The sequence below is a fragment of the Anolis carolinensis genome, chromosome 1, assembly GCF_035594765.1.
Source record: "Anolis carolinensis isolate JA03-04 chromosome 1, rAnoCar3.1.pri, whole genome shotgun sequence".
NCBI lineage: Eukaryota > Metazoa > Chordata > Lepidosauria > Squamata > Dactyloidae > Anolis > Anolis carolinensis.
Genome location: NC_085841.1, coordinates 276,842,955 through 276,868,389, shown reverse-complemented (window position 1 = coordinate 276,868,389; position 25,435 = coordinate 276,842,955). Strand labels below are relative to the sequence as shown.

Genomic DNA, 25,435 nt, shown 5'->3' with positions numbered 1-25,435 from the left:
CCCCTGACAGATGGCCACCCAGCCTCAATGTTAATAATAATAATAATAATAATAATAATAATAATAATAATAATAATAAAAAAGAGGGTTGGAAGAGACCCTTTGGGACATTTAGTCCAACCCCCTTCTGCCTTTGTGCATCAAAAGTATAAGCAAAGCACCCCTGACAGATGGCCACCCAGCCTCAATGTCAATAATAATAATAATAATAATAATAATAATAATAATAATAATAATAATAATAAAAAGAGGGTTGGAAGAGATCCCTTCGGCCATTGAGTCCAATCCCCTTCTGCCTTTGTGCACCAAAAGCACAAGTAAAGCACCCCTGACAGATGGCCACCCAGCCTCAATGTCAATAATAATAATAATAATAATAATAATAATAATAATAAAAAGAGGGTTGGAAGAGATCCCTTCGGCCATTGAGTCCAATCCCCTTCTGCCTTTGTGCACCAAAAGCACAAGTAAAGCACCCCTGACAGATGGCCACCCAGCCTCAATGTTAATAATAATAATAAGGGTTGTAAGAGAAGAAGAGATCCCTTGGGTCATTTAGCCCAACCCCCTTCTGCCCTTGTGCCGTGGGGTCCGGATAGATGGCTTCGATGTGCCGCATCCGGCCCCCGGGCCTTAGTTTGGGGACCCCTGTTTTAGAGGGTTGGAGGGAGTCAAAATGGAAGCTGCAACTAAGTAGGGCCCAATGAGGGGCCGAAGTAGCTCCCCAGCCTTTGGTAACTGTTCAACCTAGCATAAGATAACATTACTGTATAATCCCATGTATAATTTGACAATTACAATTATTATAAAAGACTAAATAATATTACTGTATATACTCATGTATAGTTTGGTAATAACAATAATTATAAAAGACTAAAATGTATTACTGTATATACTCATGCATAACATAAGTCAACCTCATGTATAAACCAAGGACAGGTTTTGGGACCAAAATTGTAGATTGTGATAAGACCTGTGGATAATCTGGGTTCATTCTGCTAAGATGAGAAGGCATCAATGCCACCTAAGGCAGCCAGGTTCCTTTTTTTGATAAGATTTAAAGTATAATACTCATATACTGTCCCACAGATAGGTTTACACAGGTTTTTTTGGATTGATTTTTTACTAAAATATTTAGACTCAGACATGAATTTATAGGGTAAATGACTTCTTGCTAGATGTAGAGATTCTAGAGTGCTAAGTATAGATATTGTTAGCCAACAGTATTACATTGATGGACATTCAAATATCCAAAATAACTTATTGGAGTTAGAGGTGATTGTACAGCTTGTGGGATGTATCATTGTAAAAAGTGGAGTGACTGGGAAATTTAACAAATATGTTGTTTGAGGTCTCATCAAGACTGACCATTTAATGCAATTTGAAGCTAGTTTTTTAAATGTTGGCAGCCAGTCAATAAACACAAAAGTGCATGAAAGAAAACAATGTGCATCAGTGTTCTGTGGTTTGAGTAACCACTATCCGGATCGCAGACTGGTTCCAGGATTTCTTATGTAATCACCTGCACATCAAAACTACTATTTTTGACACTGGTTTTAAAGTGCATTTAATGCTCAGTGTAGATGGAATCCTGAACTTTATCCTGGAAGAAGAGATAAAGTGACAAATATATTAAGCAAACACTATGTTAGCATCAGACACAGTACACATATTTAGCTGGGTCTAATTTCTAATCCTATCTAAACAAAGTGTAGAGGATTAGAAACCAGGGAATTGTCATACCTAACTCCAAATGATATAGTCTCATAAGAGGAAGAGTATAGTATCCTTCTTACCAAAGAGTTTCTGCAGCACTTGTCCATCATACAGGTCTTCAGCAAGGTCTTTTACAATGATTCTTTCTCCCACTAGCACATCATTAATCCAGTCAATTAGCACCTAGGCAAGAGACAGATTTAGCAATATTACACATGTATATTAAAAAGTTTGAATGGCATCAGAGACAACTGTAAATATTCAGAGTCGTTCATCAAAGGTGTACAGTAAGTTACAGTGAAGTTAATTAAAACACATGATGTTTTTAAGAATGTCCAGAATAGATCCCCGTAAATTACGGGCCGTAATGAATCCCGTAGTTAGGACCCAGTCTTTTGGCTCTGTTTAGAGTTGACATATAACAGAAGCAGAAACTTACATCCCTCTATATCAAATACACTGCAAGGTTTGCATGATAGAAATATATAATTTCAGGGTTGTTGTGTGTTTTCCGGGCTGCATGGCCATGTTCCAGAAGTATTCTCTCCTGACGTTTCGCCCACATCTATGGCAGGCATCCTCAGAGGTTATGAGGTATATAATTTCAATTTTGTGGAATATGAACCCCAGAAAATACCTCAAAGCATCTTAGTAGAAAGTGTTTAGCCATAATAAGATTGAGTTAATTTTTAAATTATACCGTAACAGCACTCCAGGCAGTCATGCTGGTCACATGACCTAGGAGGCATCTATGGACAACACCGGCTCTTTGGCTTAGAAATTGAGATGTTAAGACACAATTAAGACTTAATGTCAAGGGGAAACCATTACCTTTTTAATTTTTGAATTATACCGTGAACAGAATGTTAACAGCAAGTAAGAGAGAAATATGTTCTTCATCCATATCTTCTCTCCATTCCCACCCCACCCCAATCTGAAGAATAAGAATTATTCCAGCCTTTGGTGCATGTTCAAGGAGAGCCACGTTGGCCATGTAGCAAAATCCACTTTCATTGAGCCAACAAAAATTCACAAAATATGTCTTGCAAGCTTCATCAGGAAAATATGTTTGAAAAATCATATAGGAGAATAATAGTGATGATGTTAAGAATCACAGGCTTATATTTTGTCTCAGATGTTACTGCTGTTGTCAGTGAAGAAGACCTAGAAGGCCATCATGTCAGGCAGAGGCCCTTCCTGTTTTTGGCCATGTGAGGTAAATGACAATAAAACAGGGAAAAACATTCAAATTCATTTACAGCAGAAAAAAATCACTAAGCTTTTGGTAAAAACTGATTAAAATCTGAAAAATACAATTTGTTCTTTTGTTATCAGAAGCATTTCTGATGTAAGTCTGAATTATTCCATTCTTGTCAGTATTTTATTTGCTCTGGTGGATGCACTTTCCAGAGATTCTGACAGAGAAAAACAGCAGGATATATAATATTTTAAATAATAAAAGAAAAACTCAGTAAGGTTTGTACCATATCAAGTTTGTGATCTTTGAAGTGTTTTGCTTTAAGGAATTTATGGTCTGCAGACTTCAGAAGACTGGGAAAGGACTTTCCAAGGAAAAAAAGGAAATTGATAACATGAGATGAATCTGACCCACTGGACTTAAAGATCATTAAGAAATTGAAATAATTGGTTACATGAAACTGACTTGCTTTGTATTAATAGAACAATAAATCTAGACATCATTACCTTCATCAGCTCCTGTAGTTTTGGATCACTTCTTGAATTGGGATCTATCATTGTCCGGACTTCATTCTCCTCTTTGGGAAAATGTGGAGAGAGAAGAGACACTCATGAGAAACAAAAATACCAATGAGATTTGGTTTACATCAACCACCTAACTTAAAGCTAAATATTATTTAACATTACCTAGCATAGTATCTTCAGGATCTAGCTCAAAAGGAATTGGGCTGAGTGGTAGGTTAATGGCATTGATTCCTTCTTCTTGTAGTTCAGACACTGAGGGAAGAAAAAAAAACAATTCAATGAAATTTGACTTATTTTTTTCCTTGTCATTTTCAGCAGCAGTGACCTCAAAGCCTTATTTCCACTTTTTCTAGAATTGGATATGTGCTAGTCTGTACTTTTCCAGATTAACTGATTTGTTTGGTTTTTGTTTTACTATTTTTAAGAACTCTTACAGCATGATCTAAAGAATATGTACACATACTCACACACCAAAAATGCAAACATTCCTTGTATTAGAAAAGTAAAGAAGTGGGGAGCTGTTTACAAATAGGTAAATCTGGTTCAACAAAATGAATCATCCCTTTATTAAATGTGTGTAATTGGATCCTGTCAGCTTAGGTCTGTGTTATCGTTCATATAACAAACAAAAAGGGAGTACATTTCTGGAAGTGTCTGTGTGTTCAAACAAATCCCTGAATCTTTATGTTAATTTCTCTGATAAAACGGTGTCCCAGATTTTGTGGTACTATATGATTTACTTCAACATGCCATATGGTTTACTTCAACATGCTGTTTAGAAGCAAGTTGCAGGACTATTGTTCACCACATAATAAGTACTGCCAATTCTCTTGTTGGCCATAAGTTTACCTATGCTGTTAGCCGCCTTGAGTCTCTATGGGGAAAAAGGCGGAATAGAGGTAAAAATAATAATAACAGTAATAATAATAATAATTTATGAGAAACTGGCTCATAGAAAACAAAATCTCATCACATCAGCCAATAGTTTCCTGTTAGCTTGCAACCCCTCCAACACTGATGATAGATATTTTTAGATACATATAATAAATTTGTGAGGAGCCCCTGGTGGCACAGCGGTTTAAACCCTCTGAGCTGCTCCCACTATTAGCCCCAGCTTCTGCCAATCTAGCATTTCAAAAACATGCAAATCTGAGTAGATCAATAGGTACCGCTCTGGCAGGAAGGTAACAGCGTTCCATGTAGTCATGCTGGCCACATGACCTCAGAGGTGTCTACAGACAACGCCGGCTCTTCAGCTCAGAAATGGAGATGAGCACCAACCCCCAGAGTCGGACATGACTAGATTTAATGTCTTACCTTATAATAAACTTGCAGGGGCAAGGAACCATTTATATAGGATCGTATAAGATGTGTATTTAGCCTGCACAAATATGGATTTAAAGGTACCTGTCTTCAATAATTGACACTAGACATTATTTCTAAAGAGGTAAATGAAGTTCTGGTCCTATTGTGTTTTCAAACTGTGTAGCTGAGAATCGCTATTCGTAAAAAACAAACAAACCCAAAAACCCAATTCTTTACAGGAGAGACATCCCCTGCAGACCACAGATCAACACATTTATAAGAGGTAGGAGTTGATAACAGTCATGGTTATTTATAAAGTAAAAAATTTGATAGATACCAAATCATAGTCTTGGAGTATCTGGTATCATTTTGTAGCAACTGCTGTTTGCTCAGGCTTTTTGTTATATGGAGAAAGTCAAGAAATGTCTACAACCCAACTTTCTTTCAACCTTCAAACAGTACTTTCATACGTTGAATATGAATAACATATACATGGAATAACACAGGATGCACGACAATGGGGAATAGCACTTATATTTCTACATATACTATAACGTATTTGTAGGATTTGGTATAGATTTGTGGCCATTTTGGACCAATAAAACTCAATGGATTTCAGTTAAAATTATGGTTACTAACAAGGTATGGAATTTCCCATTGAGTTCTAGACAGCTGCTCAAAGAAATAAAACAAGATTATGGTCTGAATTCTACACTAATTTCAACTCAATTATATTCATTCCATTGATGGGATTTACATAACCATTAATTCACTATTAAACAATTTAAAAAATCTACTACCAATACTATAAAGCCAATAAAAGTATAATATACTGATTTTAATATATAATTAATATTTCTATCAAAACATGGTTGAACAGTGCTAGCATCAACTTTAGTTAATGGCTATGATTGCATTAACTTCTACAGCAAATCACATGGATTTATCATTTTCAAACAATATGATACGTCTTGTTAAATATGATAATTTGCTATGATCCATAAAATTATTTACAGTAATTATATGGATATGGCATAATCCAGACTTAGAGGTAACAAAAATTATAGTATTAAAATGCAGGAATGACACTGACATAATTGCTGTATAACACCCATTGGAGAAGGGAATTATTTCACTGTTTAAATAGGCTTGAGATAGTTCAATTTGACAATCAATCTGAATAGTAATATATGCAATTTTATAATTTACTGCCTGAGAAAATTAAATCCAGAAAAGTGACTTTTTGCATTGAAATGCTATGAATCTGTTCTAGCCCCCAACTCCCCATTTTTGTTACGTGTTTTTAAATAAGAAAATTTATGTTATAAATAACAATGTAAAAATGCACATTCACATGGAACAATAAATAAGAAAGATACATTTTAAAATTTAAGCTTTCGATGGGTGAAAACTCGGGGCTATGTCTGTTCTTATTGTTATTTTAAAGCTAATTATATTGTTTTAATCTATTTCTGTAAACCGCTCCGAGCCAAATTGGGAGTAGTGGTATACAAGTCTATTAAATAAATAAATAAATAAATAAATAAATAAAAATAAATAAAATGGTAGCACAAAGCAAAAAGAGACAATAGCATCATTTTCTTTATACTGCACTCATTCCAGCTTCCTTCCCTCTCTTGCTCTCTCTCCTTCTCTCTCTTCATAAAGCCAAATATACCAGTAATTAAAAAAAATCAACTAACCCAAAGTTCCTCAAAGCAGACAAGAGCAAAGCAGGCAGCAATCTCCCAAAATGGAAAAGAGCAAAGGAGACAGCAAACTTCCAAAGTGGATAAGAGCACAAGGTACAGAGGCTGCTCCCTTGAAGCCCTAAAGCCCTGTACTCTAACATTAGTACTCTTTCTGGCTCTAGCACACCCTCTTGCTCTAGCTCTTAACTCAAAACACTGCTCTTATGTTAAAGCAAAATCAGACCGAGATAGCTCTTAACTCAAAGTGCTCTTAAGTTGGGATGCTCTTAAGTAGAGGTTCCACTGTATCTTATTGCAATATTAGCAAGATGTATGTAGCTATCCCAGTTAGAATATGTGTACACTATGTCTTCTTTTTCATTCCTGAATGTAATCACTGGAAGTGTTTACTGAACTCTGGTAATCACACAGCTCTTTCATCCTATTTCACATTGTCCTTGTTGTCTGAAGTAGGGGGGTATCTGTAGATACTCTATGATGTGAAGAAAAACCCAGAGATATTATAGTATAACCCCCATATTCACGGGACTGGTGCTCACAGTCTCATTTATTAATGCCTGACAAAATATGGCATCTCTAGGCATTTTCTATGTTTGCCAGCAGGACTCCGTTGTATTTTTGGGCCAGAAATTCATTTCAGGAGGGTCTGCATATACATTAAAACATATCTCCCATGGATACAGGGATCACACTGTACAAGCTGAATGTGCTGGGAATTGCGTGGGTTTCCAGTTATTGTTGAACTTCAACTTCCAGCAGACCTGATGATCAGCAACATTTGGAGGGCTACAAAATTCTAAAATAGAAAGAGACCACTCTTTTGCATTTTCTTCATCCTGGTTCTGATAGACATACACAACCACAAGAATAGGAATTCTTAGAATTTCAGAAATTCTTTCAACCATGTAAAAATGAAAATTACCATTTAACGATACCCATATTCAATCAGCATAAACATTCAATTTAACTAACTGGGCTTCATTTATTACAGATATATTATTTTGATTAAATATTTCATCCAAACACATGGTTTGGAAACATACCAGTTGTATCACATGCACATGAGACTTTGTTCTGAGAAAAGTAATGCAATTATGGAACTAACAGTTAAATGTTTAAATGTGTGACTGGAAATTAAATATTGACTTCACAAAATCCATAAGCATATATTTGCAATCATGCAGGTGGTCTTTTATGAGGTGCTCATTCAAAACAGTGTCCTCAGAATGTAAACCTTACATTGTTAGGCAATAAGTACTAATTCATTCTCAAAAGATGAAATAAATTAGGTAGAGGATGAACCCAACCCGAGCACAGATATGTTTACGACTGAAAATGTTTTTCAGCAAACCATCTGTGGCGAAGTACTGTCCCTAATCCATTAACTGCTGACTCCAAGCCAACCACTTGTAAAAGTGAATATGCAAACAACATGTATCAGTCTGATGGTGATGCATTAGTACACCTTCCAAAAAAATACACATTTTCTATGACTGTCTCATTTTTCTCTTAAATAAAACATAACAAAGGGGAAAGAAGACAAAACTACACAAGCTAATTGCTTTCTGCAATAATATAAATTAAAAGCTGAATGCCTTGAACTTTTCCCAATTGTTCAAATTTGTTCCATGGAGCAGTATTTACTGCCATTTGGCTAAACTGTTACCTTTTCCCGCTGTTCAGTTACAGAGAACCAGTAAATATTACAAGGTTGTTGATTGAAAGACCATAACCAAAGGATGTTCTCTAATGATTTTTGTGGTTAGATTTCAGAGACAAACTGGCTCATTTCAGTTCTCAGCACTGAGATCCAGGCTGCATTATACCTGCAATTTATCCCATTCCCCCTCAAGAGGGAAGAAGGGATGAAAAACAAACTTCCTTGCTTCACATAGGAATGAAATAGCAAAAAATAATTTACCCTGATTTGACTTCCAACAGTGTTAACACCATATTGGTTTGTAAGCTTCTCTAAGTCCCCTTCTGGATTGAGAAGAGTGGGGTATAAATAGAGTAAATAAACAAACAAGTATTCTTCAGGATGTACTTAGTGAAGTGCAGGTGTACTTCTCTCGGTCCCACCTCCATCTCAAGCTCAGTTGGTGGGGACAAGAGAGCAGGCTTTCTTTCTCGATGGCTGCCCTGCGACCCTGGAACTCCCTTCATCCTAGGGAAGCCAGAATGGCCTCCTCTGTGCTGTCCTTCCGGCAGCAGGATAAAACATTCTTATTTAGACAGGCTTTTAAAGAAGAAGGTTTTTAAGATCATATCAGGGGCTGCTGTGGTTTTATACATTTTTATGGATTTAATCTGAATTGTTTTTAATATTAATTATACGTAATACTGTTTGAAAATTTGTATATTTGTATATTTTAAATTGCATTGTAATTATTTTAACATTAGCCGCTTTGACTATCCATATGGAGAAAAAAAGCAGGCTATAAATAAACATCATCAGCATAATAATTTCTTCTAAGATTTTAAAAAATTGAGATCTCAGAGTTTGGAAATGGGCACCGGGTGTGTCTGAAACATCACTAATCTACAGAAACCCCTCACCATAAAGGGTGATATCTGTGGGATGATGAATCCATTCCAAGGTTAATCACCTTGGAGAGCATCTTTAAAGTTTACAATAAAACCTAGAATGGCTTTACTGTCTTACTGATATCGGAGCTGCTCTTAAAGCTTTTAGAAGGTGGCTCAACTAAATGAGGTAGAAAAATAACTTGTGGTACTAAAGTGGACAGGACAAATGAGGAAAAAGACTTTGAGATGTCAAGACCTTGCCAGTTTATAAACAATTTGGAAGGAAATTAGTTCTACCCATACATATTCCTGCCCCAGTTTCCTTCTGTATTTTCTCAATCCACAATTTTTTTAAAGGTAACCTCTAGGGAAACTTCCACTTTAATTAACAAAAATAGAAACCAAAACAGATCCACAGATTCTTTTATATATATTCATAAAGGAATGAATTTCTATCTACTGATGTCCAAAACATTTTTAAGTCTACATTTTCATCATTAGATCAGAACTCAAGCATTCACTTTCATTGCATACACTAACCGCCCTGAGTCCCTCACAGGGAGATAAGACGGGATACAAATAAAGATGATGATGATGATGATGATGATGATGATGATGATTATTATTATTATTATTAGGCTGTGAAGTAGTTATTGGAGGATTTGGGCCATAGAAAAATATAAAAATGGTGGTGAGATATTGTTTCTTTAACTTAATTGCTCAGCACGGGCAAGTAGTGGTAAGAGTTGCATTAGCCAGCTGGCTGAGTTGCCCCAATGCCTCCTTATAGAACAAAACTATATTATGGAATGGTTGAATTTTCAGATGTAAATTGGTAAGGAGGAATAGCAGAGCAACAGAATTGAGCAAAGAATGCATAAAAATATGTGCTTCCCCTTTCTATTTCTTGCTTTTATCCTTTTTTGCTCTTTGTCTGTCTGACCCCACTCCCAGCGAAATAGCATCCTTGGGTATTGAAACCAGAGGGAAACAGGGAGGTAGTGCAATCTATTTTTGGCAAGAGTTCTGGAACAATGCTGTCTAGTGTGCAGACAATTTATGAACTGATACATTAGAAATCGTTATGCTATCAGGCGCCAATTGTTGATGCACACAGCCTTACTTCTGGAATAAATTAGGACTTAACTGCACAGATACAATCCTATCTGATCCTATTCTTACATTATGAATACAATTATTTTAAGTATTCAATCCATTTCACATAAAAGAAGTTTCATGGAAGCCAGTGGGGGTGAACCTAAAAAGAAGAGTCTAAATATGTCTTGCTGCCAATGGCTTCCATTTTTTTCTCCTAATGCATCCTTAGCACTGTATATTACGAGAAAAGGAATTGTTGTTGTTTTAAACTACGCAGCTGTCAGGGGTTCAAGACTTGCCAGAAAAAACAAGGACCCTCCATATTCACAACATCCAGCTGCATATTAACTAAGCAGATGTGGCGCCATGAACCGACAGAACAACAGAATCAGAGACTGTAGGACAGAGCAGCTGGCTGCACTTCTTTCAAACTAGCTTTTCCATTTTCTGATAAGAAAGCATGAGCAAATAAGCAATCATGATGAAGGATAGCTCCTTTGATCCTTCCAACAACTTCTTGAGGTTGTTGCCAGAACAGACACAAAGCAACTGGTAAGTAACTAGTAGAAAGAGAATGATTTGCTTAATTAGAAAATAAATTGCTAATTAGGATGCCTGGATTTGAGGGAAATGCAACAGGGAACCTCAGTCAAGGCAGTTGCATCAGTGTCAGAACACGCAGGCCGGTTCTATGAAATCCAAAAAAAACCTTTCAACCACATGCACTCATGGACTCATTGGGAACAGATCCCTGAAATTAATCCCCAAGAATATCTTTAGACGGATAAATGGGCTCTTTGCATTTATAGATGGCTTTGAGTTTCAGCAGAAGCTCTTCTACAGAAAAGATGCTTCAACATGTCATATTTTATGTGACATCCTTTCATATTTTCCCTTTCCCATATAAAACATATACATTTTAAAGCCCTATTCATTCTATTGCAGAATGTCAAATTCGAATACTTGTGTGACGTGTCAATAATTTTAAACATGAAGGAGATAAAAAGAGTGGGAAGAAGACAAGTCATACAAACTTCTATTTGTTTCTAGTGAGTGGAAAAGAGGAATGTTTACGGGATTTGGCCACGAGTCAGTGAGAAAGACAACCCTGCACAAACCATCCATCCAAGCAAATGCAGAATTGCCTTCAGTTACCCACAACTTAAAGTCCTGCACACACTACTGTTCTCACCGGCATTTTAACATATGTTACTGGATACAGAATTGAAGCATATATATTTTACTTCTCTTATAGATTACTTTTCAGTATCCAAAAAAGTCAGCTGGGTTCACAGAGTTCTCTAGGAGAAAGGCAGCATATAAATTAAATAAATAATACAAATAATAGTTGTTCATTCACAAATGCCAAATCTCTCTAATTATGGGAACCAAGGTTCAGTGGAAGCTCTGTTCTAGGAAATGAAGGCATACATTTTTCACGCCCTCTGCAATTCCAAGTGCAGTTGCCTATTCCAAAAATCACCCAACCCACCAGAATAGCTTTCTAGGACACATGGGAGCTTCAAGGAAGAAGAGAAATCAACACACTTTCTCAGATAGGAACAACCCAGAGGTGGTCTTCTGTTGTGAATTGCTATCCATATAGGTTGTGAATTGCTATCCATATAGTTGCAGAAAAGTTCAAGTAAAGCATACCCAAACAGGAAATTCTATTTTAAGAAGTATCTCCTCTGAATACCATAAAAATGAATATGCAAATGCTACTTCAATTTGTCTTTTATTAAAATATGAAGAACACATACAGAGACTCACAGTAAATTTTTCTGAACATAATCACCTATGTTCTTTGACAGTTACTTTGGGAAATATGATCAAACATACAGAAAATGGAATGCGTACAGGAATATACATTGTGAATAATTCTTCCCAGATTGGACAAATCCTAAATTGAAAAGCACTAAGATAGGTAATACTATACCAAATGACAGAACAATTCTGACTAAAGTGTTTTCCAGTTGACTATAACAAAAAATAATTAAAAGTTTGTATTGTATTTTTGCAATGCAAGTATTGCTGATCTGAGCATATGAAAATCGGTGTCACAAACCTCAAATGGGAAAAGAATCAATTTCTTAGTACAACATCTATTAGCAAAAATATATATATTTATAAATATACTGGCAGCTGCATTTCCAAAATGAGGCAGCTATGCAAGATAATATAAAAACAATAACTCAACTGAAAAAAATTAAAATATAACAGACAAAAAACAACATCCCCTGTGAAGCGCCTCAATGTTTAAATCAACTAAATCAGCAAGCATCATAGTAACAGCACAGGAAGGGGGGGGGGGGGACATTCGGGAGGGCTGTAGCATCCCTTACCTTTAGGGCAAAAGGCTCCACATCCCATTGTACACTATCCAAGCCCTCATTTTATCAGCAAACTAAAAAGTCCACTAATTTAAAGCTTTCCTTTTGCTGCCTTACATAGCACTCTTGTGCTTTCAAGTCCGTTTCTCAACAGAATACTCCATTCACATTGCAACTCTCAGCTCAATGCATCGTAGAACAACTGCCTGCCTGCCTGCCTGCTTTCCTCCCTGCCTATATAATTTAATATGATGCCACATGAGACTCATAGACCATCTGCAAAACAAACTAAGTTTGCCATTCCCATCTTGGCAAATTTCATTCTAGAAAGCTGAATGTTTGACATACAGTACAATCTCTTTTACCCAACTGGCTTATAGAATTCTGGGGCTATTAAGTTTTATGAAGAACAACAAAATTTGAGCAGCAGCAAGAGCTATATTTATGCCTCATAGTTTGTAAAACAGATATTAAGAAATCAGTGAGGGATTCTGGGGAAATTACTCCTTCCTTCAACCCCCTTTTCATCGTCTAATCAAGTCTGTCATTGTTGTTGTCATTGCTAGCATTATTGTTGTTGGCATAGTCATTTATATCCCACCTTTCTCCCAGAAATGGGACTCAAGGAAGTCAACAATTTAAAACCATGCAAGTTAAAAGCAACACAGAAGTCACAACATCAGATTTAATAAAGAATTAAATAATATACCAATTAAATACTATACTAAACCTTTAAAATATTAAAATGCATTCTATAACCATATACAGTTGTCCCTCTGTATGCAGGGATTCAACTAACTCCCCCAAAAAGGGAAGGACTTCAGTATCCATAAGGAGCCCTGGAACTAAAACTCCAGAGGATACCAAGAACCCACTGTACAAACTTTTTAAAATCCTTAAAGACAGCACCACACAGCATCCCTCATTGGTTTGTAAAGGCCTGCTGGAATAAATATGTTATGACCTGTCTGTGATGCCTAGGCCACCTTTGGCCCCTGACCCTGTGGCCATTACTGCCCAGGACGAAGAAGACTTTGGTTTTCTCCCATGTCAGCAAGATTCAACTCCTTTCCAGATGCCTCATGTTGACATCTCCGAGCCAGAGCCAATTAAGGATGCCCTTGAAACTGTGCCGGCTCTCCCAGATTCTCTGGAAGGTTTAGTGTTTGATCGTAGGGCATTTGTCCAAACAGAGAGATCGCAAAGACAAAGCTTGCGGAGAAGCGCCAGATTAGCGGAGCGTGGTGACTATGGCTAAGCCCTGTTCTCTTGGGAAGAATTTGGGAGTTAGACATCTGGCACGGGGACTGTGACCAGCTCAGTTCTCTTGGGAAGTTTTAGGGAGTCAGGCACCTGGTTTGGGGGAACTTATGAACTTCAATAAAAGTATGGCGCTGGGAACTTTCCTTCGCAGTGTCAACTTTACTTCTGACTGGAAAGCACATCGTCTCTAGCTCTTGGAATCCAAGCGGCCTGAAGCTGCGCTACTCTTGAGTATACCGGGCGCCGTTCTACCTCCTTGCCCAAGTTTGGACTGCGTTTCAGCTCCTGTTCATCTAGTTCCTGCCTTGCTTTGAAATCCTGCTTTTGGGCATTTACTCCAGAGAACTCTTATTGCCTCTTTGATCCTTTTTCCCCACTCAATACTCGAGCTGAGTTTGAGTGTGTTTCGGTTTCTGGACTTTGGACTTTAATATTGGACATAAGACTTTCATTTATTGGACTAATTTTGATCTTTTCTGAAAGGTCAACTGCTTATTCAACTTTGCTGCTTATTTCCTTTTGGAACTTTATTTGCTTTAATAAAGATATTATATTGTTATTGGCTTCTGTGTTGGTTTTCAGTGCTCTCGCTGCCTTGGGGTGTAACACTGTCAATCGGAAGGAGAACTAAGGCATCCTGGCTTCTCTAATCTGGGAACCATTACCAAGGCCCTCTCCTTCATTCCTACCAGACAAGCCTGAAAAGGTGGTTGGACAGAGACAGGCGATCTTAGAGCTCTAATGGGCTCATATAGGGAGATATGGTCCTTAAAATAATCTGGACACATGATGGGATCCTGTAGAGCTTTATAGGTCAAAATCAACACTTTGAACTGCGCCCAGAAACAAACTGGCACTAAATGGAGCTATTGCAACATGGGAGTGGTGTGATCACATTAAAGGATACTCCGTTTCCGACCTCGTTTGCACACAAATCTTAATGGGTTTTATCAAATACGTTTGTACCTTGTCATCACCATCCCATTGAAAACAGTGTGTAAAGGGTGGCAGAAACTGAGTATTTGGACACTGGTTTCATTTTGTGTTAAAATAAAAATTGCATGAAATTCGCTGCTTACGTGTGTGATCAAAAAAACAGTAAGCATCCCATCCCCTGTGCTGTGATGTCTCCTTTGGGGGCATATCTGTGAGGGGTCCCTGCAGACCCCGGGATTTGTCAGGAAGGGAGCCGTCACCATTTGTCTCTAGCTATGTGATAAGAAAAGACCTACATAACAGCTACTTTGAAGCCTTCAGTCCTTTTTCAAATGTGTTTTCAAAAGAATTTGTCAGGAAAATACCTTAGAATAACTTTGTACAGCACAATAGTAATCACTATTTGCCGGTTCGCGTCAAATGACAGCTATAGCAGCTCTCTACTGCTTTCTACTGCGAAAATTGCAAATGTTGCGATACCATGCCAGTGAAACTTCTCCCTAGCTGTGTCATGATGAATTGGGAGGAGCAAAGCTTCTGTGGTGTGATGAGTTAAACCGGATTACTTTAATAAGAAATTTAAGTAATGGGGGGAGTATGCATCCTTTCAAGATCCTGTTGTAAAAAAATGTGGGCTGCATACTGATTTAGTGTTTAAAACTTTAAATATGATGAGATCCTCAGTTGACAACCAGGCTGCAATTTTTTGGGTCATCTTAAATTTCTTGGCATTTTTCAAAGGCAGCTGCACACAGAGCACATTATAGTGAGCCCTCCTTATCCATGGATTGTATATCCAAAGAATCAACCATTTTTCAACCATGGTTTGAATTTTTTTTAAAAAAACCAACCAAAAAATAATATTTGATTTTTCCATCTTATATAAGGGACACCCAATTAATATGACATTGTATATAATGGGACTTGGGTATCCACAGTCTCAGTATGAAATCCTTTGACTGATATGGAATGAAAGAACAACCATCTTGCCTATTTCTGTTACCCCATCTTAATTCCCCTCTTCATCACTTTTCTCCCATCTTGTTCTTTCTCACTTTCTCCAGCTTCTTGTCCTGCCTGAAGCAAAGGGGCCATGAGCGAAACCAAGGTGCAGCAGCAAGAGAAGGAAGAATGGCATAGAGCCAAAGTGAAGCAAGCTGGGACAGAAGGAGGGACAATAGGTAAGTGAAAGATGGAAGAGGTATGAAAATGTGAAATGAGAGGAAAAGGAGGGGAAGGAAGCAAAAGAAGATAAGGCATGCAAGGGAAGGAGGGCATGGCAAAATACAAGAAAAGAATGAAGCGGGGGAACAAAGACAAGGGAGTTAAGAGGTGGTGTGGAAGGGAGCAAGTAGCAAGAGAGGTAAGCATAAGGTGCTGGAAAGTTTGAGAGAGGAAGGAGCAATGGTACAAGATGAGACAAGGAAGAAGCAAGGGAAAGGAACAGGACAAATGTACAAAGAGAGGCAAAGAATGAATAGAAGGACAGATGCAGAGTGGAAGAGGAAGGCAAGGGAGAGAACAGGAGAGAAGAGACAGACAGTGAAGGCACAAGAAAAATTCCACGATCAAGCAGAGAGTTGAACATGGGTATCTGTGTTGCAATCCAGCACCAGTTTTACTGAGTGGATTTGAGCAAGTCACAATCTCTCAGTCTAGTACAGTGGTGCCTCCAGGTATTTTGGACTTCAACTCCCAGAAATCCCAGCCATCTTACCAGCTGTTAAGAACTGTGGGAGCTGAAGTCCAAAGCACCTGAAGGCCCAAAGGTTAGGGACCACTGGTCTAGTAGAAAGGCAATGGAAACTTCATCTGAATGACTCTTGTCATGAAAACTGTGATAGTTGCCATAAGCTGGAGTCGACTTGAAGGCCACAAGGTCAAGCGTTTGATGTAGGTCCAAAATGAGCAAACATGCATCACATTCCAATATGAGAGCAGTATTCTTACCGCATGAAGGATCCAAGGTCAGAAGTAGTGTTGGAAAATTCTGTTTGTATTACCTAACTTTTCCAGGTATCTTTATACTCAGTCCAGTTGTGATGGGCACTTTAGCACATAAAATAAGCCCAACATACAAGTACAGTGAGATAGTACTTCAATGTACACTAAAAATTAGTTGTGCTTAATGGTGAAGTTCAGGTAACAAAACTTAAAACTCGACAAGATGTCAGTACAGTTGAGTCTCACTTAGCCAACATTCGCTTATCCAACGTTCTGGATTATCCAATGCAATCTGCCTTTTAGTAGTCAATGTTTTTGTAGTCAATCTTTTCAATACATTGTGATGTTTTGGTGCAAAATCTGTAAATATAGTAATTACTACATAACATTGCTATGTATTGAACTGCTTTTTCTGTCAAATTTGTTGCAAAATATGATGTTTTGGTGCTTAATATGTAAAATCATTATGTAATTTGATGTTTAATAGGCTTTTCCTTAATCTCTCCTTATTATCCAACATATCCGCTTATCCAACGTTCTGCCAGCCTGTTTATGTTGAATGAGACTCTACTGTACTTTCAAACATATAAAATCCAAATTGTGCTTCTCACATAATTATTTATATGGTGTAGTATCCAGCAGTGGAATTCTGCTGGCAAAATACCATGATCCAGTGGAACTGAAGAGGAATGATTCCTCTACTCACTACAGCCCTTGTACCCTGAAAAGCCTCACAGAGCTAGTTTTCATGTAGTATTCCCTCACTACTTCGCGGTTCACTTTTTGCAGATTCGCTGTTTTGCGGTTTTTCAATAAACTCTAAAAGACTATAATAAACCATAAAAATTACAATTTACAGCCTAAAGAAGGGAGGAAAGAGAAGCTGAAGGGAGAGAAAAGGAGCCCAAGCGTCAACAGGAGGAGGAGGAGGTGATTTATCAACACATGATTGGTTGACAAAGACTTAAAATAGTGTATAATTTCTAAAATAATGTATAAATATTAAAATAAATATAATGTCTCTACTTCACGGATTTTCACTTATTGCGGGTGGTCCTGGAACATAACCCCCGCGATAAGTAAGGGAACACTGTACACAAAACATTGCTGCAAATGTCAGTGGCATTTTGGACTTAGCCTTTACATTTTATTTATTTAAAATTTCTGTCAGTAGCCACTCTCAACTGAATGAAGACTATTTTTTTTGTTCATCACTTTCACTTACTATAACGCATTATCTAGACTAGTATTCTTTCAAACAAAAAGATTACTTAAACTGTATTCTTATCACCCTTCACAGATTTTCTCAACCCTGCAATTTTCAGCTTAGTGAACACAGGAAATTTAGCAAGAAGGGTGAGAACTTTGTCTCTCTCAGGTGGTTCTGCCCATCATCTGAAGAAACAATTTACAGGCAACATAATACTAATAGCTTAATTTGTGAAAATGGATAAATTCCATATCTACCACATAACATATTTAGACACATAACCAAAAAAATACAGAAATAGCACTGGAATGGTTGGTTAAAAGGTTTTGTTCACAGAAGAGGAAATTTAATTAAGCCATGTAATGTCAATTACTGTCAGTTCTAATTATATCATACCTTCCTAGAAATAATACAGATGCAAGATTCTAAAGTTACCTGCATGTTTGATGTTAATAGGATAAATTATCTTGGCTATGAGAAAATCCAGATAGCAGTGTAGAGAAAATGATTTTTACCTAACATCATATGCTGCCCAACTTAATTACTAATAGATCATCTTCAAAGTGCTGATTACATTAGAACTAGCCTCCCAATTTATATGCATAAACTAATGCCATGTATTTAGCGTCATAGCTTTTTTGCTTTGCAAATAAATAAGCTTTTTCTTTTAATGGAAACCAGCAGAACCACTTTCCTTTACAGTCTTTGATAATATACTCAACTATATTTAGTATTAATTTATCTCCATCACAGTCACTTCCTTTTTTTTCCTACCCAGAGGACTACTGGCGAGACATCTCCAAGAAACATAGAGAATGGATTTAGAATATGGTGGTACTGTTACCAAAGGAGACAAGACAAGCAAGTCAACCAGGAATTATAATTTAACTCGTACTATCATAATTCAAGAAATCTTCTATTCCCTTGCCTTGCTTATAGAGTGTTTGCATTAAGATTTAAAAGACAACAAAACCTAGACAGAGGGAATGGTGGAGAATAACAGGAGACACTTCTGCAGGTAACAACCTGTGAATCATCTGCTTATAGTCACACAAGATAATGTAGCACATTATATTTTTCCCCAAAAATATCCTTCATGACAGAAAGCATTGTGCTATTTATAGAAAATTAGGAATTTATATGACATTTTCATTGATATTGCTGTTGTGTAACTTGAAGTCATTTCCCTAGAGAAATCTATCATGGGACTTTCTTGAAAAAAAATTGATCAATCTGCATGCCCTTGCAGGGCCGTAGCCAGAAAAACATTTCAGGAGGGGTTTTGAAAATTGTGTGTGTGTGTGTGTGTGTGGGGGGGGTTGAACCCCTAGCACCCCCTCCCCCGGCTACAGACCTGTCAATATCTGCTTGAGATAGTGCCTGGAGGGACTCTTAATGTTTTGCGTCTCATAGAATTAGCATGGGGATTTGGTTAACCAGTTAAAATGAGCAAACCAGTTTTTTTTTTAACCTGAAAATTTCTGGGGGGGGGGAGTGGTTGAACCCCTAACCCCCCCCCCCCCCCCCCCCCGCTACAGGCCTGTGCCTTTGTCTTTCTCTGAGGCTAAGAGTGTGTCACATGCCCAGTGGATTTCCCTGCTCTCCAAATTCATAGCTCAACACTCAAACCACTACATAACCCTGGCTCCCTTTTGATTGACATATACCAAAATAAGCACTGTATCTATCAACGTTAAAATTAAGGTGAATACTGAAGTGTTTTAATTTGTTGATGACAGCAACTTATTTGGGATGTTCAGAACAAGAACAAAAGTCTCCAAATCGGCATTGAGATGGTAAATGAGATTAAGTGTAAGCACAAGCAAAATTATGTATATTGAGGCAAACTGAAAAATTAGTTTTACATTTACACCAAGACATGATAGCTGAGCTACGAATGACTCACCGAGAAAGGAATCTTGGAACTTCATGAGTCAACTTGATAAAAGAATCAAGCCCAGGTGTAGATGATATAAATGAAAAATACATTTCATTGTGCAGATAATTAGAAAAGAAAGTGAAAGTAAAGCCAGTCCTTTGGCAGGAAGGAGAGAGCAGGTCTTCTTTCTCGGGGCTGCGCCTCGACTCTGGAACTCCCTTCTTCCCAGGGAAGCCAGAATGGCCCCCTCCCTGTTATCCTTCCGGCAGCAAGCTAAGACCTTTTTATTCAGGTACGCTTTTAAAGAAGGAGGTTTTTAAGAACCATTCAGGGTGTCCCATTGTTAATATATAATTCTATTTTAATGTTTGTATACTTTTAGGTTTTAAATTGTACTAGCTGTGTCTGGCCACGTGTTGCTGTGGCGTAGTCTGCTGGTTTTGAAAAAAACGAGGAAGTGATGGTATTTAATATATGTTATATGTTTGTATATATGTACAGTATGTATAAGGTTGTGTGTGAACTGCAACTCACATCATCCCTGGTTAACGCCTACAAACTCCATCAATACTTAGTCTTATGTTAGGCAAGTTTGGTCTAGATGCAGCACTGCTGGGGTTCAGTGTGGTCTCTGGTTGTAGGGTAAACTTGAACTCTCACTATGGTGAGTCAGTCGTCTCAAACCCCTCCAGTAGGATATTCCCCTGTTTTCAGAATATTGTTCTTTATTTACTGTCCTGGTTTTAGAGTTTTTAATGCTGGGAGCCACGTTTTGTTCATTTTCAATGGATTTCCCTAGGTAGGAAGCAGCCAGGCAAGTGTGGTTTATATGCCTGTGGGAGAAAGAACTCTTGTCTGTTGAAGGCAAGACTGAATGCTGCAATTAGTCACCTTGACTAGCATTTAATGGCCTTGTAGCTTCATAGCCTGGCTGATTCCTCCCTGGGGGAATCCTTTGTTGGGAGGTGTTAGCTGGCCCTGATTGTTTCCTGTCTGGAATTCTCCTGTTTTCAGTGTTGTTCTTTATTTACTGTCCTGGTTTTAGAGATTACAGTAGACTCTCACTTATCCAATCTAAACGGGCCGGCAGAAGCTTGGATAATCGAATATCTTGGATAACAAGGAGGGATTAAGGAAAAGCCTATTAAACATCAAATTAGGTTATGATTTCACAAATTAAGCACCAAAACTTCATGTTATAAAACAAATTTGACAGAAAAAGTAGTTCAATACGCAGTAATGTTATGTTGTAATTACTGTATTTACAAATTTAGCACCAAAATATCACGATATATTGAAAACATTGACTACAAAAATGGCTTGGATTATCCAGAGGCTTGGATAAGCGAGGCTTGGATTAGTGAGACTCTACTGTATATTGTTCTGTTTTATTATACCAAAGTAATTATTATATATTATATTTATAATCTTATATTATCTGCTTAGAACTGCATTATATGAGGCCCCTTCTACACAGATGTATAAAATCCACACAGAACTAGATTATATGGCAGTATGGACTCAAGATAATCCAGTTTAAAACAGATACTGTGGATTGTGTGCCTTGGCATTCTGGGTTATATAGCTGTGCAGAAGGGCCCTGATTCTACACTGCCATATAATCCAGTTCAAATCAGATAATCTGTATTTTATAGGCAGTGTGGAAGAGGCCTAAGTGAACTCTGCCTATCCTCCAGGTGCCATTGTGACTGAAGGGGTTGCTAGGACACAAAATGGGTGGGGCCTACCTTTTTGACTGGCAGCCAAGGGGAGAATGGCTCTTCCTCATCCTCCCCCCCCCCCCTTTCTAATTGGAGGTCTGTGTGTTCCTGTGTGTAAGGATGTAGGGAAGCCCCTCCAAGAACAGCCCTGGTAGCTGGCTCTCTCTCTACTTGCTTTTCTCCACATGCCGGGCTCCCCCGTCAACTGTAAACACAATCACCTCCCTCAGGGCAAGTGCAGAGAGTAAAGGGAAAAGAGAGGACTGTACCATTTGGGCTGAAAAGGGAGTAGAGGAAAGTGAAAAATAGGTATAGACCAATCTGGTTGTTTTTTTTTGAGGGGGGATTAAGTGAAGGACCTTGGATGTGTTGGGGTATTGTGGCCAAATTTGGTGGCATTTGCTCCAGTGGTTTTGTTGTTAACTCGGTTCTACAAACTGACAGTACATTTTTATATATATAGATTGTACTAGTTTTATTGTAAGCTGCTTTGTGTCTCTTTTTTAAGAGAGAAAAGTGGGGTGTTATTATTATTTCTCTCTTTAGTTTTACCCAATCTTATTGAGTTTGCAGTGGTTCCCTAGATATTAAGTCCCATGTGACTGCAAATTATTTGATGGCACTCCATGTTTCCTATGGAATTTGTGAAATAGATACGATTACTTCTATGTCCAAATGACCATAGCTTCATTTTAACAAGAGTAATAAACAGCAACAAGGAAAAATGGAAGAATCACATTAGAATTATTTTACTGTTCTATCAAGAAATGTAGAGCTTTGATCCATTTTATGAGTTATATTAGTAATGTAATATTTTTTGTGAATGTACACTCTCACACACATATACACACTTACTTGTGTGGAAACTATTACTTGTGTGGAAACTATTTCAATACTGAAAACAAAGTTCTACTTTTATTTTGTTCTGTTATATACATTATCTAACAACTTTCATTTTAGAAGACTTTGGCTGATTACAGAATAACTTACTAGGAGATGTGGTCATCAGGTTTGTGTCATGTAAGAACAGTCGGCCCTCTTATGTTTGCAATTCTAACTCTTAATATGGCATCTCCAGGAATCTCTAGGTCCTCTAGTGCAACTTTATGGTTAACTCTACCAGAAGTTGATCCTAGGGTTGTGTTGGAGGACTTAGATCAGTGGGTCTCAACCTGGGGTCCTCAAATGTTTTTGGTCTACAACTCCCAGAAATCCCAGCCAGTTTACCAGCTGTTAGGATTTCTGGGAGTTGAAGGCCAAAAATATCTGAGGACCCCAGTTTGAGAACCACTGACTTAGAGAAGAGTCCTCCCATTTAAAAATATAGTAAGTTAAATTTGCAGTTGCCTCATTTTCATAGGAGTCCTGTGTCCTTAAACAAAGCAAATGTGGGAGTCTGACTCTATACTTTTACAAAGTGTGGTCTGATCATCCTGTGCTCGAAAGAAGGGAATTGATATAAAATACACATTCTTTAAATTTCAAACAGCTGTTGAAATAGCTTAAAGCTATGAATGGAACTTCTAGAAGTCTAAAGAGGGGAATGTTTAACTAGTAGTCAATTTATGAATAGTGAGTGAAAACACTTCAACTTTTTAAATGAAAAAACCTTTTGAAGTTTTTTTTCTATGTGGCATTCAGACAGAAATAGTATAACCCATGAAGTTCATGTGTATTCTACATTATTGTTTTATCCCTACCAATACAGAATCATATTTTATCTGACATAACTGGGTTAATGATTACAGACTAACCTAAAGCATTGTGTATTTAAAGGAGAACCCATGTAAATGATGCTACAAAGCATTTGAAGTCTTTTTGCTAACTTCAGAATGAAGTATAAAATACAAATGCATAGTGCCTCAAAAATAAAACATTCTTTTGGGTCATACGGGGTCAGCACTGGAAAGGGGGGAGGAATTTCATGTCAATAGTGTTCCCTCACTACTTCGCGGTTCACTTTTCGTGGATTCGCAGTTTCGCGGTTTTTCAATAAACACGAAAAGACTATTATAAATCATAATTTACAGCCTAAGGAAGGGAGGAAGGAGAAGCCAAAGGGAGAGAAAAGGAGCCCAAGTGGCAATAGGAGGAGAAGGAGGCGATTTATCAACACATGATTGGTTAATAAAGACTTAAAATAGTGTATAACTACTAAAATAATGTATAAATATTAAAATAAATATATATAAGTGTCCCGGATTTTCACTTATTGCGGGTGGTCCTGGAACCTAACTCCAGCGATAAGTGAGTGAACACTGTATTTGTATCCAGCAACTACCTGTTTTTACATTAATTTGAAATGACTGCAGGATAGCACTACCTGGAGAGGAAGGCAGAGAGCTGAACAAGCACCTCCATAGTCACAAAATAGTGGAAGAGGAGTAACCTAATGTTAGCTGGCACACCTGTCTCTGCTAGGTTCCAACTATTTTAAGAAGGCAAGGAGAACTGCAGATCTCACAATCTGAAAGACAGTACCTACTGACCAAATTTCAAGATCCTTGAGAAATAGCTTTCTGTGGTCCACCACTATTACAGACACATGTGGTGAGGCCACGCGACAGGCGACTCCCTGACTTTGGAACTCTCTCCAATAAACCCCTGAGCTTTCCTTCCTCTAGCACAGTGGTTCCCAACCTTTGGGTCTTCAGGTATTTTGAACCTCAGCTCCACAGTTCCTAACTGCTGGTAAGCTGGCTGGGATTTCTGGGAGTCGAAGTCCAAAACACCTGGAGGCCCAAAGGTTGGGAAACACTGCTTTAGCTGGAAGGTTTTGGGAGATAAGAGCAATGTATTGATGCACTTTTACTTAAAAATGGAGAGAGGAGAAAATATGGCCCATAGGCCACATACAGCCCATTTTTGCAGTCCCCAAAGTCCCACAATTCCCCAATGCTTTTAAAATTCTTGCCCCCAAAGCATACAGAAAGCTTCCCAAGCACTTAGAAACATGTGAAAATACCTCAATCCTGGAGGCCCCAGATGGTGTAGTGGACTAAGTGACTTGAAAGTTGGGTTGCTGACCTGAAATCTGCCAGGTTCGAATCCCACCCGGGGAGAGTGCGGATCCCTCTATTAGCTCCAGCTCCATGCGGGGACATGAGAGAAGCCTCCCACAAGGATAGTAAAAACATAAAAAACATTTGGGCGTCCCCTGGGCAACGTCCTTGCAGACGGCCAATTCTCTCACTCCAGAAGCCACTCAAGTTGTGTCATAGACAGAACGCCAGTGAGTAAAGCAAAACTCAGTTTATTGAGATTACAGAACTAAAAATGCCCGTAGGAGACAAAGAACAGGGCAAACACTTGACTTCAGTGTGATAGGTAACAAAAAACAACTCAGATTGAGCTTAAACAACTCAAAGGGAAAAACCGGGTTAAACAGAAGTATAATCCGGATTAAATCAAAAGTGCTTACTTCAGCCTGGCAAACAATGCAAACAAAAGAGGATCAACAGGAGTCAGAATGTAAACAACAGACTGGTAGCAGATTCCTCTCTGCTACTCAGAAACAGCAGGAGACTAAACCAGGCTTGTTTATTCCTCCTTGCAGCGAAGGAAAACGTGGTCGTAGTCAGGATTCAATTTAAGGTTCAACAGCCAACGATATCCAGGTCCAGGCTCAGCAGTCAGGGAAACGGCAGTCAGCAGGGTCCCAATCCGGTCCAGAGGTCAACAGCCAAACGTAGTCGTCTAGGAATCCAAAGGTCTCACCGATAAGCAGCAGAAGGGATAATCCAGAATCGAAGTCAGTCAGTCCAGCGTCAATCCAGTGTGAGTAGGTATTGCCCGTCAAAAAGACGACGGAGGTCCAAGCTATTGAGATTAAACACAAGTTGCACAGAGAAAAACCCCACACAGTTCCTCCCGCCGTCGATGCCCAGTGTCCTTGGTAAACTTACGTATCCAGCAACGAATCACACCCGTCTTCAGGAAGTTCCCCAACAAAAGCCCAAGCGTCCGTCCAGATTACCTTGCCCAACGCAATTAGACATTGATCCCAAACCCCAATTTATCCCAGTTCAAGCTCATCATCACTGTCAGCTGCCATCCCAATTCCAGGC

The 25,435-nt window shown here is 38.2% G+C and overlaps 1 protein-coding gene across 2 annotated transcripts in view; it reads right to left on the bottom strand.

Moving 5' to 3' along the window:
- Positions 1–25,435, bottom strand: part of parva (parvin alpha) — an 82,802-nt gene that overhangs the window by 22,922 nt on the left and 34,445 nt on the right. Inside the window, exons 1-4 of one of the 2 annotated variants that reach the window (XM_016995589.2) lie at positions 12,428–12,751; positions 3,601–3,690; positions 3,421–3,491; positions 1,797–1,899 (exon numbers count right to left, since the gene is read on the bottom strand). In XM_016995589.2, coding sequence (XP_016851078.1) covers positions 1,797–1,899; positions 3,421–3,491; positions 3,601–3,690; positions 12,428–12,455 — 292 coding nt within the window. In that variant the 5' untranslated portion in view covers positions 12,456–12,751. Of the gene's footprint in view, positions 1–1,796; positions 1,900–3,420; positions 3,492–3,600; positions 3,691–12,427; positions 12,752–25,435 lie in introns of those variants that run through there. The other variant, XM_008115946.3, reaches the window with a different exon arrangement.